Source organism: Gossypium hirsutum, chromosome D11 (assembly GCF_007990345.1).
Source record: "Gossypium hirsutum isolate 1008001.06 chromosome D11, Gossypium_hirsutum_v2.1, whole genome shotgun sequence".
In the NCBI taxonomy this organism is placed as follows: domain Eukaryota; kingdom Viridiplantae; phylum Streptophyta; class Magnoliopsida; order Malvales; family Malvaceae; genus Gossypium; species Gossypium hirsutum.
The window spans coordinates 72,409,735-72,428,831 of record NC_053447.1 but is presented as its reverse complement, the minus strand read 5'-3'; the positions used below and the strand labels follow the sequence as shown (position 1 = coordinate 72,428,831).

Here is a 19,097-nt window from a genome sequence, read left to right as displayed (position 1 = left end):
ACATTTCACGTTTAATTTGACAATTAGGGTAGAAAAGATATTTACAGTCCCTCCCATTTTTGAATTGAGCAAACTGGTTCCTTTGAAAAAAATTAAAGCTATTTAGTCATTGCTAATTTTGAAAGAGAGCACGTAAGGACAATAACTCACGACGTTAATGTTTTCCATCAATTATACATGAATTTGATTGATATAATAGTAAATCTAGCCCTCATAGTTTAAACATTTTGTCAATTTGGTATTAATTTAACAAATTTATCTTGACACATTTGTGTGACTTTGTAACTATGGAGGCTAAATTTGTTGAATTATTTATAATTAAGGCCAAAATGATAAAATATGTAAACACTGAAGGCTAAATATTGACAAAATATATTAATGTCATGAATAAATAATTGTCTTTAGTTGCTCACTTTTGAAATTAATAGGGATTAAATTGCTCTGAAATTTTTCGAAAGGACTAATTTGTTCAATTTCGAAATTGAGAGGGATTGAAGAGGTCTTTTTACCGCAATTCGGATGACAAAAAGACCTAATTTTAAGGACCAATTTAAAATCTGAATGAAAGCTTAGAGATCACTAGTGAAATTAACCCACATATATGTTTTTAGACAGATGAGATAAAAAGGAGAGAAAAAGAAAAGTAGGGGAAAACGTTAACTGTCTTTTAGACCTTTCAAGTTTCAATTTTGTTTTTTTTGTTCTTTTCTTTTCTTCTGTTTGGTTAATGGTAAAAAAAAAAAAAACGCTTTTCTTCAACATGGCTTGAAATGGAGCCCACACCTTTGAAATATATATCATGCAATCCCAGTATCCATCTCTCTATATATTTAACACCCTTTGTTTTTTTCTTTCTTTTTCTCTCTCTCTGTTTGTGTGGAAAAAAAATAAAGAAAATGGTGTCATAAAAAGAAGAAGAAAGCATCTTCTTCAAAGATTTACTCTGTTAAAACCCCCATACTTTTGACAGAGATTGCCAGAGAAAAGGATAGCAAATAAAGCTTTAAGAAAACAACCTTTCATGAACTTCACCACAAAGGTAAAATAAATTAAAAGAAAAGTTTTCTTTACAATCCCTAATTTTAGCTTCGTGTAGCTTCTAATTGTTATGTTGTTCTTTTTTAGCTTTCTGGGTTTTCTTCCTTTTATGTATATAATCCACTTTCAATTTTTTTTATTCTATTGTATTTTATTGAGTTGAATCAGATCCATAAAACTTGAATTCTCTTTTGATTTTAGTTCTTGAGGGTTTGGTTCAATTTTGGGATTCTTTTTGGGGGGTTTATTGAAGATCTGAACTTCTTTATTTTTGGGTTTTTTTTTTATGTACTGATATTCAATTACTATTGATTAGCATTAATGGTGAAACTGAGTTTAAAAACTGAAAAAAAAAATGGTGATGGTGCTTTGAATGCTTTGCTTGGTTGAATTTAATTGACACTGTTTTTGTTTTGGTGAAATAAAACTAGTTTGTAGTATATATAGCTTATGAGATTCACTGTATGTGGACTTTAATGAATTTTGCCTCTGGTTCAAATCCGTTTTTCGCCATTTTTAGACTATAATCTGGTTGTAATTAATCTTTAGATGTTGATTTTAGAACTTTGAATTTTTTTTTTTGTTTGTGTTTGTCCGGTTTGATTGATTTGGATCCGGTTTTTTATTTTCCAGGTGCATTTGAAGGACAGTTCGTTGTTATTGTCTTGATTACGACTGAGAGTATCTTTCGTTTATGCTGGTTCAAGTCAATTTCTTGCCTAAGGTCTTGACAGTATCGTGTTAATAAATTGGATTTCAAGCATTAAATCGGGATATCATAATTGCAGCTAGTGCTGGAATGTAAAGTGCATTTAGATCCCTGCTAGTCGTGCTGTTGCATATACATTCGTTTGCTAGTTAAGCTTCTAGAAAATGGGCTAGATGTGCATATCGTCTTGAGGTTTAGTTTTCATGAACAACCGTGTAATTGTGTAGTTCGTTGAAGCGTTTACGGTTCTTTTTTGCTATTCCGAAGTGTTGTTGTGATTTGTAATTTAGCAGCATGGAAGCCGAGGCAGGGAATGTGAACCTCCAACCTGGTGGTGTTTATCGGTTGCTTCCTGCTGTTTTACCTGTTCTTCTAATAGCGATCGGGTACATCGACCCAGGGAAGTGGGTTGTAACTATCGAAGGAGGTGCTCGTTTTGGTTTTGATTTGGTAATCCCAATGCTTCTTTTCAATTTCGCTGCCATTTTGTGTCAATACCTATCGGCTAGAATCGGTATAGTCACCGGAAAAGATCTTGCTCAGGTACAGTTCGTTTGTTTTTATCGTTTATGCTTATTGCAATGTTACTTTCTCATGCTTTGGCTGAATGGATTAATTGCTATTTTAGTACCTTCTAAACGTGAAAAGTTCAATTTAATTCTTTTTAGCTTGTTTTAAATAGAAAAAAAAATGTAATTTTAGCCCCTTTCAAAGTTACAAAGTACAGTTAAGTCATTTTAATACAAAATTTTTAGCTTTGGCCCTCCCAAAGTTTGTAAGTTTTATCTCGGCCCCCATCACATAATTCCTAGTTTTGCCCCTGGACTTTCATGCCTTTTTGTGATTCTTATTATGATTTTATTTTTTTTCCTTCTTCGGATGATAGATTTGCTGTGATGAGTACGAGAAAACGACTCTAATTTTCTTAGGAGTTCAAGCAGAGCTTTCCATGATTGTATTAGACCTTACTATGGTAATAATTTCCAGCTGCCTTCTGCAATTTATTATGAACTAAGGCTACCGTATCAAGTGATATTTATTTTTATTCTCGAACTACTGTTCTTATTTCACCAGGTTTTGGGTGTTGCACACGGGATAAATCTTCTCTTTGGGATTGATTTGTCAACAAGTGTTTTTTTAGCTGCTCTCGATGCTGTTTTATTCCCGGTTTTCGCCTCTCTCTTGGTAAAGCCAACCTGCTTCTTTTATTGCACAACCTCTTTTTCAACATCATCAACAACGATCTAATCGGTTTCCGATAATTAGGATCACTGCAGGGCAAGTTTACTATGCATGTATGCAGCTGGTTTCGTATTGCTTTCTTATGTTTCCGGAGTGCTCATCGGTCAACCCGAAATTTCTCTTACCATGGCTGGGATGCTAACTAAGTTGAGTGGCGAGAGTGCATTTGCGTTGATGAGTCTCCTTGGAGCAAGCATCATGCCCCACAATTTTTATCTACATTCTTCTATTGTTCAGGTATCTCTCATTGGACTGCTTATATATGTGTATGTATGTGATTTGTGTTTATACGTATCTTATTTTGGGCTTCAGTATCGGGAATCCTATATCATTTGGAAATTTCATTTCTCTAAAGAATTCGATTTTCTTTTTCCCGACAAAACTTGGGTTTAAAAAGCCTTTTCAGAGTCTTCACTTTCCGAATCAAAGGTGTTATATATAGGGGCGAAGGGAGGGAAGGCAAGCAGGGTCCTTGGCCCCTCCTAAAATGAAAAATTGTGCTTCTACTGCTTGAAGCCTTATAAAATTTTAAACAAATGAATGGTAAAATTATAGTTTGGTCCCACAAAAATGATAAATTTTTTATTTTAGTCCTAAAAACTACAAAGATATATGCCAATACAATGGTGAAATTGCATTTAGCTCTCATAAAAATATGTAACTCAATCTCGTCCCCCCAGAAAAAATTTCTGGCTTCTCCCCGCACACAAATATAGTGTGGTTTTCTAGACTTTACAATTTTCGACTCAATCATTGTCGATTTTCTGAACTTTTCTTCTTATGTTACGCAGCAGTATCGAGGACCGTCAAATATTTCAAAGAGTATCTTATGCCACAACCATTTCTTTGCCATCGTATGCGTCTTCAGTGGCCTTTTTCTCGTAAATTACTTGCTGATGAACTCGGCCGCAAATGTCTTCCATAGTGCCGGCCTCGTCTTGCTCACTTTTCAAGATGCTATGTCACTACTCGAACAGGTTTTTCTCTTTTTTTTCTGATAAGCTATTGGTTATAATGACATTTTACGAGTTGTTTCTATATATTTCTTGATGTTAAAAATGATTGAAACAGGTGTTTAGGAATGGAGTACTGTCCATAATCTTTATGCTGGTTATGTTCTTATCGAATCAAATTACTGCATCAACCTGGAATCTCGGAGGGCAAGTTGTTTTGCACGATTTCCTCGGGCTTGAAATACCGGGTTGGCTTCATCGTGCAACAATCAGAAATATTGCATCGGTTCCGGCTCTTTATTGTGTTTGGACTTCCGGAGTCGAAGGGATATATCAGTTGCTTATCTTCACTCAGGTTATGATGGCTCTTTTACTTCCATCATCAGTGATCCCTCTCTTTCGGGTTGCTTCGTCGAGACCGATCATGGGTGTCTATAAGATATCTCCAGTTGTTGAGTTTCTGGCACTGACTACATTCATGGGGATGCTCGGGTTAAAGATAATATTCGTGGTAGAAATGATTTTTGGGGATAGTGATTGGGCCAGTAATTTGAGATCGAATGCTGGTATTAGCATGTCTGTTCCGTTTGTTGTTCTTCTCGTAACTGCTGGTGCATCGTTTTCTTTGATGCTTTGGTTAGCTGCTACTCCTTTAAAATCCGCTAGTTCCTTGTACGAAGTTCAAGCATGGAAATGGGACTTGAATAGAACTGTTCCCGAGGCAGCTATAGAGAGAGAAGAAAATGGTTTAAGTGAAACTAGATATCATGGAGATGGACCTGCTCGTATTGGGGAAAGATCATCAATACCCGAAAAGTCTACTGAGAGTAGTTTGGATTTATGTTCTTCGGATTATGATCTCGATTTGCCCGAAACAATTATGGAGTCTGACCAGGAAATATGTTTGAGTACTGTTAACGAGAACTCTTCTAATATTATACAGCCTAGTCCCTCTGTTTGTAGCACCGAGGAGTCCGTATCTATAACTGATCCAGCTTCAACTGTAGTTAACGAGGCTGCTGGCGATGATTTGCCGAGCACTAAAACTCCACAGATTGAATCGACGAATCCCATGGAGAGAACAGTGAGTTTAGAGGGAGATCTCCTGATCGATGACCTCGGAGAAACTTGGGAGCCCGAAGAGCCATCAAAACCTCCTTCGGGAAGTATCTCGTCATTAACATCGGACGGCCCTCCTTCATTCCGGAGTCTCAGTGGGAAAAACGATGACTGTGGGAGTGGTACCGGAAGTCTCTCTAGATTAGCCGGATTAGGTCGTGCTGCAAGGCGTCAATTAGCTGCCATTCTTGATGAATTTTGGGGACAACTATACGATCTTCACGGCCAACCTACCCAAGAAGCAAAGAAACTCGATGTATTATTAGGTATTGATTCTAAGCTCGTAAAAGTGGATACTACCGGGAAAGAACATGGTGGGTATTTCCCTTCAGTAGGAGGAAGAACATCCGATACACTGATCAGTTCAAGTCCGTATGTGTATTCAAGAGGATCATCTCCAATGTGGTCAAGTCACATGCAATTATTAGATGCTTATGTTCAAAATTCGCGCCGTAATGTTGATTCTGGTGAAAGGAGGCACTCTAGTTTACGAACTGCAATGTCCGGTGACACATGGGATTATCAACCAGCTACGGTACACGGATATCAAATGAAATCTTATCTGAATCGAATTGCGAAAGATAGAAACTCCGATAGCTTTAATGGTCAAATGGAGTTACAAGCACCGAATTCTCCAGCCCTCGGACCTACAAATTATCGAAACTCCATGGCTTTGACATTAGAGCAAAAATTGCAAAACAGGATAACTCCTGCTCACGAACCCGGATTTCAGAATGTTGCGGTTTCTATAAATAGCCCGTTACAATCTGAAGGATCTTATTATAACATTGGCTCGCCTGGAACTAATGATAATTCTGGGATATCTGTCAATACAAAGAAGTATCATAGCTTACCATCCATATCAGGGCTCTCTGTTCCTCATCGGGACCTATACATGTCCGAGAAGAATGCTCCATGGGACAGTTCCAATGGATATGGGCCGGCTGCTGGTCAGCCTATGTTTTCAAATGCCGGGTCAAGGACCAGAGTTCCATTGGTCTTTGATGAGCTTTCTCAACCAAAGGGCTATCAAGATGCTTTTCCAGTACAGTTGAGTTCAAGTCCAGGCAGTGGATCCCTTTGGTCTCGACAACCTTTTGAACAGTTTGGTGTAGCTGAGAAGAAACGAACTGCTGGTAGTGAAGTACCTGGAAGTGGGTTGAACTCAATGTCATGGGATACAGCTTCTGGCATGGATTTAGAGTCCAAGCTTCTTCAATCTTTCCGACATTGTATAGTAAAGCTCTTGAAATTAGACGGGTCCGACTGGTTATTTAGACAAAATGATGGAGCCGACGAGGATTTAATCGATCGTGTAGCTGCAAGGGAGAGGTTTCTTTACGATGCTGAAGCTAAACAGATGAACCAGGCTATTTGTACGGGCGAATCTCAATACTCATCTCCAGAAAAGAAGTACGGTTCAACACTGAAGAGCAACGAGGCAAGTCTCGCCAACATTTTAATTTCATCTGTTCCTCAGTGTGGCGAGGGCTGCATTTGGAAAGCCGATTTAATAATAAGCTTTGGCGTATGGTGCATTCATCGGATCCTTGATCTTTCGCTGATGGAAAGCCGACCCGAGCTGTGGGGAAAATACACTTACGTTCTTAATCATCTCCAGGTATATTGGTTGCTTTAATTCTCGGGGTATTATCATTACCGTATGATCGTTTCTATTTCTCCTTTATATTGATGGCATTTTCATTAACAGGGTGTCATAGATCCGGCATTTTCGAAACCCCGTTCCCCAATGTTATCCTGCTTCTGCCTTCAAATCCCGGCAGATTACCAGCAAAGGTCGAGTCCTCCAGTTTCAAACGGAATGTTGCCCCCAACCGCGAAACCTGGCCGGGGCAAGTGTACGAATGCAGCCACACTCTTGGATATAATCAAGGACGTGGAGATCGCTATTTCTTGCCGGAAAGGTCGATCGGGCACTGCTGCCGGCGACGTAGCTTTCCCGAGGGGAAAAGAGAACTTGGCTTCTGTTCTTAAACGCTACAAACGCAGATTGTCCAATCTAGTTGGCACACATGAAGGCCTCGGTTCACACAAGGTCCCGACATCAGCTCCTCTGTCGGCTTCTTATGGATCATAGCTTCCGTTCTAGTTCTACTCACCGAGATTCACAGTTGTCAAGCTGTTCGGTTTTCAGAGGCAATTCGAGCACCAAATCACGTCTCATGAGACTGCCAAAACCGACCCCTCTTCCCCTTTCTCATGTGTATTAAAAGTTAGACCTGATAATGTTATTTCCATGTATGTTTATATATATACATAGGAATGGGAGTTGTTAACTGGGTGTGTAATTGCAGAAGAACTAAAAGAAAATGGGTTGAAAGGAAAAAAAAAGTAGAAATTGGTCTAAATAGCATTGGTCCCTTTACTAAAATTTAGGATGCAATTTTCGTATATTAATTTGGCATAATTTAGGATTAAAAGTTAACTATTTCAGGTAAAATGTTTTTATAATTTTAAAAAGGGTAAATTATACTCAAGGTCATTAAATTATTAAAAAGTTTATGTTTTGATCACCCAATTTTAAGAAGTTACAAAATAATCATTGAACTATTTGAAAGTACTCATTTAAGTTATTATTTTTTAAAAAAAAAATTTGACTAGCGAATTCTAAGTAGTGATTTGACATCGATGCAATTTGACAATCAATATAGTAGATTAATATCTATTGACAGGTAGAACATATCTTAGAACTTAGTTTATCTGGGAGTTTGTGCTAAAGATCGAAGAATAAAATTATTTGAATTTTGGTTCACTGATTTGTAACGATCAAAGCTAATTTATGAAAAAAATACTGAATAATAGAAGGGGAAGCAGTGCATTCAATTAGTGCAAGTAGTGTGTAACATACCAAAAATTTCGCTTTCGGATTTTGCGTCGGATCAACATAAATTCGGTTAAAATTTTCAAACAACTTATTTCTGAAATTTTGGATGAAAGGATAAAATTTAAAATTTTAGAATGTTTAATGGATTTTGTACTTATTTGAATTTTTATTTTAAAATTTGAGATTAAATTGAATTTCGATTTAGTTTTAGTGATTAAATTGAATTTCCAATTTTTAAATCAGGGATTAATTTTGCAAGTAATTTTTTTAAATGTTAGTGTCGTATGTGTTGTGTTCTTCATCATCATTTATTAGAATTCATTAGGATGCAGATAATTTCTACAATTTTCTTTTAGTTTAGCCTTCGCGTGTATTTCGTAAAAGATAGATTTATTATTTGTATGTTTAATTTTTATATTTTAATGTGTATTAAATGAATAATTAATCGAGCGGGTCGCTTTAACGACCACTGTAGCACTCCAGATCCGACTGGACTTTTGGGTCGGGTTTGGGGTGTTACACGGTACCAACAGAGAAGCAATACAACGACAATTTTAATATTCCAGTGACTTAAATGAAAACTTTCAAATAGTTCAATGATCATTTTATAACTTTTTGAAGTTAAGTAACCAAAACATAAAATTACTATAGTTTAGTGACCTTGGATGTAATTTATCCTTTTAAAAAACACTCATTTCAATTTATCATGTTGACAAATATTTTATATTGAAAAGAGCGTTATCTACATCACATGAAAGTAGGGATCAAATTAAATTAAATTAAAATATAGCAATAAAATTCCAAATCTTAGCATAATAAAAGGATAAAAAAAATCATAAGTTGACCTTGTTCAAAAGTTAGTTTGGGTAAAATTATGTTAAGTGACTAAGACTTTTCTTTTATTTAGAAGGGAATACAACAACAATTTTAACAATTCGGTGATTTAAATGAAAACTTTTTAATAATTGAGTGGTAACTTTTTGAAGTTAAATGACTAAAACGTAAACTTACTAATAATTTAGGGATCTTGAATCTAAGTTACCCTTTTTGCTCTCTCTATAATTAATCCAAAACACATTTTTTTTTCTTTTTGTTTATTTGCATCATAAAAACCGTCAATCCTCATCACTACCCAATACTCACCGAGACCTGATCATGGGTCGGGCCACCCACTCAGGCCCGAAGGTTTGTCAAAAAAGTGGGAGGGTTTAGGTAAAAATATAAACTCAAAAATGGACTTGAACAAAAAATAAGACTCTTTTTCTAAATGGGTCAGACCTCGGGTAGGATTTTTCGACTCGAGCCCGGTCTAACCCAAATCAACTGTTTTGTTGTCATTTTGTTATTATATTACTATTTTGTTGTTATTGTTTGGATATTATGTAAATTTTATTTTATTGTCAATTTTGCTACTATTTTTAGAAGCATTTGCTTGCTAAGTTACAATTTGTTGGGAAATATTTATTGTAATGTTTTTAGTGTATCTGATGTATTATATTTTTTAAAAATTTATTTTTATATAAAAATAATCTAAAAAAATTAATATGAGTGGACTCGAGTTTAGCTTTTTTTAATTTGAGCTCGGCTTGGACAAAATTTTAGGCTCATTTTTCAGGCCAAGCCAGACCTGAGCCTAGAATATTAGCCGAAAATATTGTATGAATGAAATTACATATAAATTAATCTGAGGTAGAAAAACATCTCATAAGTATACAAGTTAGTGGCTAGCTGAGTTTTAGCTTGATTGACATCGTCATTGTTGTTAGTGTGGGAGGACATGGGTTCGAGTGCGCTGGAGAAGCTATGGGTAGTTTGAAGCATTGTATCAAAAAGAGCAGATATGATAAAGAACCTATAATGAGATTAATATTAAAAAAAATATCAAGTTAATGAGGGCCTGTTTTTTAATGAAAAATAATTCTAGCTTGCTGACATTTTATATTGGTTCGTATAGTTCTTATGTTGCAAATAAACTTTTAAAAAAAATGTTTTAGACTAATTATTGAAAGATTCCTAATTTTATTCAAAAGTTTAAAAAGACCACATCAAAAATACGTTAGTGGGTTAATCGAAATTTTAGCGGTAGTGACCAATTCGAACAATTGTCTCAATTAGAGTGACTAAATTGATCAAAAGAATTAGAGTGACTAAAATAACAACAACTTTATTTTAAAATGACCTGTGGTGTAATTTATCCGAATATTTTTGGTAGGTGTATATATGTACACACACGAAGGTTGGTGGGATATGCGGCCTGTATTTATCTAACTTCTTTTTTTTTTTTTTTTGCTTCACAATAATTGATTGATTAAATGTTTTGTAGGTCCCTTGCTTTACAATGTTTAGTTAATACTTGATTTTGATATGAAATAGTATACCAAATTCTATTTTGTTGACTAGACAACTAATCACATTTATTATTATTAAAATATTGTACGTTTTATTCAAATGACCTTTTTATTAATGGTCCTTATAATCATTCCGGTTTATGCTTGGCATCTAATTTAGCTGAGACGTTTGCACTTCGCGAAGTTCTTTATTAGTTAGAAGGCTATTGGTATCAATAACATCATTGTTGGTTCTGCTTGTCTTACTAAGGGTGACATAGATTTATCGAATTTTGGTTTCTTGATTATGGATTGTCAAGTTGGTTTCATAATTTGTCCTTTTGTTGGACACGTCGAGACGCTAATAAGACGATTCATAACCATGCTAAGGTAACCTCATCTTATGCGGATCATACTTAGTGGGATAGCCCTTCCTCGTTTCCTAATTCTAATTTATCTGATGATGCTTTGAATTCTAGTTCTGATGTTTGTAGACGACAATAGGACCGAGTGTTTGGAGTAAGCCTGTTGGTTTGGGTTTAGTCTTTGTGAAACGAGTTTTACCTCCATCTAAAATAACTTAAACTTCATTTTTTATTATTCTTTTAATTCGTATTTGAATTTGAATCGCTACACTTCTAATAAAATTTTAAAATTTCACAAACGAATTTATAATATTATTATATATTATTTTAAATTTTTTATATAATTAAAAATAAGTAACAATTTTATAATCGATTTATATAATTTTTTGGGTAATCTATCAAAATAGTCATTTTTGTTTACCTCAGATTGCATTTTAGTTACTTATGTTGGAAGTGTTGCAACATTTTAGTCACTGAGCCATTAACGGTGTAACGGTAAGCTGATGTGGCATGTTAAATCATCATTTCAAACAAAAATTTTAGGTTGAATTATACAATTGGTCTCCATATTTTTTCGTTTTGAGCAATTTAATTTTTTTTTCTTTTATGTTCTTTTAACGTAGTTTTTCTATGTTTTTGATTTGTTATACTTTTATTTTTTTGAACAATTTAATTTTTTTTCTTTATTTTCCTTTTTTTCTTCCCTTTTAGTTTTAATAAATAGAAAACATAGAAAAACTACATTAAAAGAGACGGAGAAGGGAGGAAAATAGAGGAAGAAGCAGAAGAGAATGAAAAAAAGAAAAAAGAAAGTTAAAATAAGATAAAAGAAAAAATTAAATGGCTCAAAATGAAAAAAAATATGGGGACCAATTGTACAATTCAACCTAAAATTTTTTGTTTGAAATGATGATTTAATGTGTCACATTAGCTTACCGTTAACGGCAATTAACGGCTCAGTAACTAAAACGTAACATTTCAAACATAAATGACTAAAATGTAACCTAAGATAAACAAGAGTGACTATTTTAGTAGTTTACCCTAATTCTTTTATTCCACTAATAAGGTATAAAACAATAATTATTTATATTGGAGACATAATGGAAATTTGGTGAGGTTTGAACAGTTTTTTCTTGTTGAGGATAAGTTCAAGAGAAAACAGCTTTGTTGAAAATAGTATACCAACAAGCCTTATTTTTACTTGTTCAAAAATATATATATATATATAAATTTTTACGAGAAATTTGACTTAAATGAACCAATTTTGAAATTATAGATATTGTTATTTATATATAAATAATTATTTAATTTCAAAGTTTAGAAGAAGAAAAAAAAACTTAATTAATCTTATATTAACAACGCATAAATAAGAGGATAATACGTTTCAGCGCACTCGAACCCACAATCTTTTACATTAACAATCATATTCATGTCAATTGAGTTAAAACTCATTCGATTTAATTTCAAATTTTTTAATTTCCTAAATTATCAGTAATTTATTAATCAATAATAGAATTGCAATTTCCACAACTTGACTTTTTAGTATATATATATACACACACACACGTATAAAAGATTTAATCTTTGACACTAATAGCACTGTTTCAACAACCCAATCCCACTGAAAAGTAGGTGTATATATATATTCAACAATAATAAATATCTTTTTATATATGTAAAATTAAAATTTTGATTCGATTAATTTACTTCTTAACTCGATTTAAATTTTTTTACTATAAAAGTTCTTTGTACAGCACAAAATAAGAAAAATGAATCGAATAAAAAAATTCAAAATGATGCAAATAAATAAATATATGAATCCGAGATTGTCTAACTTGAATTCTCGACCAATAATCATGAAACGACATAAACCCGAATTTTAAATTGTGTGGATATGAATGAAATCGTCAAATTAAACAATATAGAGGGAAAATAAGTATAAAATTTAAATATCCAATTAAGTTTAAATTGTGTGGATATGAATGTGATTTTTTTTATTGGTATAATAACAAAATTAACTCTCAGATTTTACACATTCTATCAATTTGATTTTGGTTTAACAATTTAACTCGCAATATTCACACAAAATGTACAAATATCAAGGGCTAAATTTATCATTACACCAATTAAAATTATATACAATTGTCAGAAAAACTTTAACACCATGATTAATTGTCGAATAGTTGCTCACTTCCAAAAATTTTAAAAAATTGCTTTAAAATTTTTTAAATGGACCAATTTATTCAATATCAAAATTGAAAGGGACCAAAAATATTTTCACAAAAAAAAAATCTATCAGCTCTTCTATAAATTACTCAACTTTATCTTATCCCAAAAAAAAATCTCTCTTCTCTTAAAAATTAGATATTTTATTAAAAAATATTTTTATTTTTTATTTTAAAAGTTATTACTACTAATTCCAAAAGTATTAATCCAAATATTAGCTTCTCCCAAAAATAGTACAAAAGTCATTTTGCAGGCGGTGTTAGCTTTAACTAAACATAATCTTAGTTTATTAAATAGGGCTATTCTACCAAGCATACCCAAACTTTCATTCAGATTTTAAATCGGTCCCTTATCTTCAAAATATTCTAATTAACTCTTCGAAATATCAATATTGTCCTCCCATCATCCTATTTCTCAATGTAAGCATAAAATATCAATTTAGATCTAATAATGATCATATTTAATAATTAAAACACTTACATTAAATTGTAAATACGTGTATAATGACGGAGCCAAAGGGGGTCGACAATGGCCTTGGCCCCACAAAAAAGGATTATAGTTTATTATTATATCTGTTCTTTTTGATACAATATTTATAATTATCCATAGCCTCTCCTCAATCATTAAATAGGAGGATAATGCACTTCAGCATATTCGAACCCACGTTCTCCTAAACTGGCAACAATACCAATGCCAGTTGATACTTATTTTAGTATTTATATATACATATATATATTTATTTATGATACGGAAAGAAATCTAACGTGAAACAAAAATCTACCTAAAAAATCCAATTTATAGTTTGATAATAAATTTAGTCGGCGGAATTAGTAAACATATTTCTGGGATAAACATGGAAAAGTCATTAATGAATTTACATATTTGGCAAAAAAAAATTTAAAAATATCTTTTTCATTAAAAATATAAAAAATAATTAATGCAACGTTAACCTACTACTCAAAAAAACATGCATGGAAACGTTTCCTCCTCTATTCTCACCAACCACAAATCCATCGCTTTCACCCTTTTTTTTTTCTGTTCATTTAATATTTATTTACGTTTTTGCAAGTATTATTTTAATTTTTGAAACTTGTTCGAGGGTCGAGTTATCCGTTTTAAATTAATAGATATTTTTGTTCAAGTTATGATTTTGACATTTAAATACCGATGATGTTAATTACATTTTGTTTATGATTGTAAATTAAATCTTGAATCGGAATTAAATATCAACTAGGCTTGCTAATTGGACCGGTTTGGACTATTAAGATTAGGTAAATTCGAGTTTTGAAAATTTTGAGTTATTTTAAATTTAAGTCACTTTTGGTTTTATTTTTAGTCGGAATATTTCGGGTCTAGTCAATTTGGATTGAGTCAATTCGTCTTTTGAAAATTTTTCAAGTCAATATTGATTTAGATTCAGTTTTATCAGATTGTCTCGAGCTCAAGAGTTTTAGGTTTGATCAATCTAGATTGAGTTAATTCAAGTTTTAAAAATTTTAAGTCTTTTCAAATTCGAGTTAATTGCAATTTTGATTCATTTTTAGTCAGACCGTTTTGGGTTATGTCGTTTTTGGTCTAGTGAATCTGGATTGAGTTAACTCAAGTTTTAAAAACTTCTAATTTGACTCGGTTTCGATTTCGATTCATTTCTAGTTATACTATTCTGAATTCGGCTCATTTTGGATTCGAATTCCAAGACTGAATTTTTCAAATAAGGTTATTACGAATTTGAAAAACTTCAAGTTCCGGGTCATTGCATGTTACTTTTTGGATAAGTTCGAGCTTAATTCATTTCAAATTCAAGTCATATTTAAGTTAAAATGAGTTTAATTGTTAATTTTTTCCAATAATCAAATCTAGTGAAACCGAACTCAAATTTAATTTATCTGAAATAAAATGAATTGGAATTTTTAATTTAATTTAATTTAATTTAATTTAATTTAATTTGTTTTTCGTTCTCTACCATCTACATACAACCCCCTTATGCTTACCTACCCAACTCCACTAACCCTTTCCCCCTTTATCTCTTCTCTATTTAAACCATCTTTTTCTTTTCTTTTCTCTCCAAGAAGGAAACCAAAGGAAATTTTCAAAAAAAAAAAAAATCCTTTGATATTTCCTTCGATTTGATCTCATTTTCCCTCTCTCAAAATCCATAGATTCGTAAATCAAACATAAAAAAATCCTTTCATTTCGATCAATAATTCCTGTTATAAAATGGCGGCAATCACTCAAAACGGTTCTTTAGACAGTTTTTGCACCACCACAGCCAACGGTTCCACCGCCTTCGCAGCCGATCCATTGAACTGGGGCGTTGTGGCCGAATCGTTGAAAGGAAGCCATTTGGACGAAGTGAAACGGATGGTGATGGAGTATCGGAAGCCATTGGTGAAACTCGGCGGAGAGACATTAACGATTTCTCAAGTCGCGGCGATTGCAGCGCACGATTCTGGTGTCAAAGTTGAACTCTCCGACGATGCGAGGGCTGCCGTTAAAGCTAGTGCCGATTGGGTGCTTGATGGGATGAATAAAGGCACTGATAGCTATGGCGTTACTACTGGTTTTGGCTCTACTTCTCATCGGAGAACCAAAAAAGGCGCTGCGCTTCAAAAAGAGCTTATTAGGTAAGTTTTAAAAGAAAAATATAAATAAATTTACGTACTTAAAAACCAGCATTGCAACTCGCTTTCGTACTGAGTTGAATCGTACTATTTGACTCAGTTCTGAACCAGGTGGATTTGTTTTTTGTATAACATAATTTGGCGGTGAAGAGGTGAACAACGGTTAATACGGTCAGATTAATTTTTTTTAGTGCTTAAATTGAATTATAAAATTATAAAATTTTGAGGATTGAAATATAATTTTATCATAATTAATACAGTATTTAGAAAGGACCTAACATAAATTTTACCAAAATGCAATTTAACCTGCATAACAATTTTTCCATTTTTGGGGCGCCAAGCCCTTAAATATAATTTTAAATCCCAGTTGACCTAACAAAGTCGATTTAACATCTCAGTTCGGTCGGTTTAACTTTTTTTTTAAATATAATTATTTTATATTATATATATTTAATATAAATATTAAAATATACATAAAATTTTGGTTATATTAAATATTCTGAGTTAATCAAGTCGGTCTATTTAGTTACAGGCGTGGAAACTTGTAGGGATCTTCGCCTCTCAAAAATTTTGAAAATTTTTCATTATATCCTTTGAAATTTTTAAAAATTTCAATTAAGCCTCTCAAAAGTTTTAAGAATTTTACTTGAGTCTTCAAAAGTTTCAAAATTTTGAAAATTTTTCATCATGCCTTTTTTTTTGTTTTTTTTTTAAAGTTTTAATTATGCCTCTTAAAACTTTTAAAAATTCTAATTAAATCTCTAAAGTTTTAAAAATTTTAATTAGATCTTTTAAGATTTTTGAAAATTCCCATTCATCCATTAACAATTTTAAAAATTTCAATTAAATCTCCCCAAAAAATTTAAATTTTGAATTAGGTCCCTGAAATTTTTGGAAATTTTGAATCAACCCCAAAACTTAGCAGCATGTTTCACCAATGGGTTCAATTATAAATTTTAATAATCAATAACCGACCAACAAAAACATCTTAACTGAAACCTTAATTGAGATTTAATTGAAAAAAGAATAAATCGATTTAGTTGGGTGAGTTATAATCGAGTTATAAATAATTGAACCGAATTTTACCGATTAGTATCGGCTTGGTTCGGTTCTTTCGTTTCTTAATAAATTTAATTAATTGTTAAAATATTTAATTATTTATATTCGTTTTCAAGAATTTTCAGTTTTTCACTGTTTAGAAATAAAATCCTAGTTCTTATATTAATACAGAATAAAACATTAATTAGAATTTAATTTGAACAATTACGATTTTTAACTTATAAATAACAAATTAAATCAATGAAAAATCGAAGCAAAATATCTTAAATCTATTTGTTGTCTGCCTGTACAGGTTCTTGAATGCTGGGATTTTTGGCAATGGAACCGAGTCATGCAACACGCTTCCTCACTCAGCAACGCGGGCAGCCATGCTCGTTAGAATCAATACTCTGTTACAAGGATATTCTGGTATCCGATTTGAGATTTTAGAAGCCATTACTAAGCTTTTAAACCACAACATTACCCCATGTTTGCCCCTCCGCGGCACTATTACGGCCTCGGGTGATCTCGTTCCGCTTTCCTACATTGCTGGATTACTCACCGGCAGGCCGAATTCCAAGGCTGTTGGACCAGATGGAAAATCCCTCAATGCCGAGGAAGCCTTTCGTGTAGCTGGTATCGATTCCGGATTCTTCATGTTGCAGCCTAAAGAAGGGTTGGCTCTTGTCAATGGTACCGCGGTTGGTTCAGGTTTGGCTTCCATGGTTCTTTTTGAAGCTAATGTTCTTGTTGTTTTGTCCGAGATTTTGTCTGCGGTTTTTGCTGAAGTGATGAACGGTAAACCTGAGTTTACGGATCATTTGACACATAAATTGAAGCATCATCCGGGACAAATTGAGGCCGCTGCGATAATGGAACATATACTCGAAGGGAGTTCATATGTTAAAGCAGCTAAGAAATTACATGAAATGGATCCGTTGCAAAAACCGAAACAAGATCGGTACGCGTTACGGACTTCTCCGCAATGGCTTGGTCCTCAGGTTGAAGTGATCCGATTTGCAACCAAATCGATCGAAAGAGAGATTAACTCTGTCAACGACAACCCTTTGATCGATGTCTCGAGAAATAAGGCCTTACATGGTGGCAATTTCCAAGGTACCCCGATTGGTGTCTCGATGGATAACGTTCGCTTGGCTATTGCTGCTATAGGGAAACTTATGTTTGCTCAATTCTCGGAACTTGTTAACGATTTCTACAACAACGGTCTCCCATCTAACCTCTCCGGTGGTCCAAACCCAAGTCTTGATTATGGTTTCAAGGGAGCCGAAATTGCAATGGCTTCCTATTGTTCTGAGCTCCAATACTTGGCTAATCCAGTCACGAACCACGTTCAAAGTGCCGAGCAGCACAACCAAGATGTGAACTCATTGGGGTTAATCTCATCTCGGAAAACCGCCGAGGCCGTTGATATCTTAAAGCTTATGTCCTCCACATACTTGGTGGCGCTTTGCCAAGCTATCGATTTAAGACATTTAGAAGAAAACTTAAAGAACACGGTAAAGAACATCGTGAGCCAAGTCGCTAAGAAGACCCTCACGACCGGTCCCAACGGCGAGCTTCACCCTTCGCGGTTCTGCGAAAAGGACTTACTCAAAGCCGTGGACCACGAATATGTTTTCTCATACATTGACGACCCTTGCAGCGCTACGTATCCGTTGATGCAAAAGCTAAGACAAGTCCTCGTTGAGCACGCGTTGAGCAACGGCAACAACGAGAACAACGCTAGCACTTCGATCTTCCAAAAGATTGCAGCTTTCGAAGAAGAATTGAAGACCCTATTGCCGAAAGAGGTCGAGAACTCGAGGGTTTCCATCGAGAACGGAAACCCAGCAATCCCAAACAAGATCACGGAATGCCGGTCTTACCCGCTGTACAAATTCGTGAGGGAAGAGCTTGGGACTGGGTTGCTAACCGGGGAAAAAGTGAAGTCCCCTGGTGAGGAATTTGACAAGGTGTTCATTGCTATGTGCCAAGGGAAGGTAATTGATCCAATGCTTGAATGTCTTAAAGAATGGAACGGTGCCCCACTGCCAATTTGCTAGTTTTTTTCTTTTTCAATTTGGTCCTTGGAAATTTGTTTTGCAATCTGTTTCTTTGTTTGTAATTTGTTAAATAAGTTATAACTATATATATTGGGCTCAAAGTTGGATTTTAAATATAGTAATTGTTTTTCTAATTGCTACCGCTAAAAGGCCAAATTACAGTTTTGGTGCCTATATACTATGATCAGATATGAGATTTAGTCGGCATAATCATCTTTCTAATTGCTACTACTAAAAAGGTCAAATTGCAATTTTGGTGCCCGTGCTCTCAAATTTGAAATTTTGTAATCCATATCACTTCTCTCAATATAGTCAATGGCGTACCATGAACGTATCATTTTTGCCCTTGTATAGGTATTCACATGTGTGAGCAGATATGTCGTTTTGGGTTTATCGATGTTTTTCTTTTCACATATATTATCTTTTTTTTGTCAAGTTATTGTTTAATTTTTAATTTCTTAATAAATTATATATTTTATACAGGCAAATATATCTCAATTACGTAAATATATTTATCTCCAAATATATCTCAAAATTAAAGAAAAATAAAA

At 33.6% G+C, this 19,097-nt stretch overlaps 2 protein-coding genes across 3 annotated transcripts; both read left to right on the top strand.

Annotated features, from left to right (window-relative positions):
- The first annotated feature begins 692 nt into the window (after positions 1-692).
- Positions 693-7,430, top strand: LOC107898809 (ethylene-insensitive protein 2). 2 transcript variants are annotated; one of them, XM_016824356.2, is made up of 8 exons: positions 693-1,039; positions 1,672-2,290; positions 2,634-2,720; positions 2,822-2,932; positions 3,014-3,226; positions 3,781-3,966; positions 4,061-6,682; positions 6,773-7,430. In XM_016824356.2, exons 2-8 carry the CDS (start codon positions 2,042-2,044, stop codon positions 7,157-7,159), a joined length of 3,855 nt encoding a protein of 1,284 aa, XP_016679845.1. In that variant the 5' UTR covers positions 693-1,039; positions 1,672-2,041; the 3' UTR covers positions 7,160-7,430. The 2 variants fall into 2 exon arrangements, with proteins under 2 accessions (XP_016679845.1, XP_016679846.1); XM_016824357.2 differs by having other exon boundaries at positions 793-1,039; positions 3,784-3,966.
- Positions 7,431-14,825: 7,395 nt separating this feature from the next.
- On the top strand, positions 14,826-18,680 carry LOC121203612 (phenylalanine ammonia-lyase). Its single transcript, XM_041105309.1, has 2 exons — positions 14,826-15,448; positions 16,797-18,680. The coding sequence occupies exons 1-2, from the start codon at positions 15,042-15,044 to the stop codon at positions 18,544-18,546; spliced, it is 2,157 nt and encodes a 718-aa protein (XP_040961243.1). The 5' UTR covers positions 14,826-15,041; the 3' UTR covers positions 18,547-18,680.
- Positions 18,681-19,097: the final 417 nt, after the last annotated feature.

Excerpts from the sequence above, each read along its gene's own strand:
- LOC107898809 (XM_016824356.2), top strand. The coding sequence starts at position 2,042 with ATGGAAGCCGAGGCAGGGAATGTGAACCTCCAACCTGGTGGTGTTTAT. Across the intron at positions 2,291-2,633 it reads CCGGAAAAGATCTTGCTCAG|ATTTGCTGTGATGAGTACGA; the intron begins GTACAGTTCGTT and ends TTCGGATGATAG. Across the intron at positions 2,721-2,821 it reads TTGTATTAGACCTTACTATG|GTTTTGGGTGTTGCACACGG; the intron begins GTAATAATTTCC and ends TTATTTCACCAG.
- LOC121203612 (XM_041105309.1), top strand. The coding sequence starts at position 15,042 with ATGGCGGCAATCACTCAAAACGGTTCTTTAGACAGTTTTTGCACCACC. Across the intron at positions 15,449-16,796 it reads CTTCAAAAAGAGCTTATTAG|GTTCTTGAATGCTGGGATTT; the intron begins GTAAGTTTTAAA and ends CTGCCTGTACAG.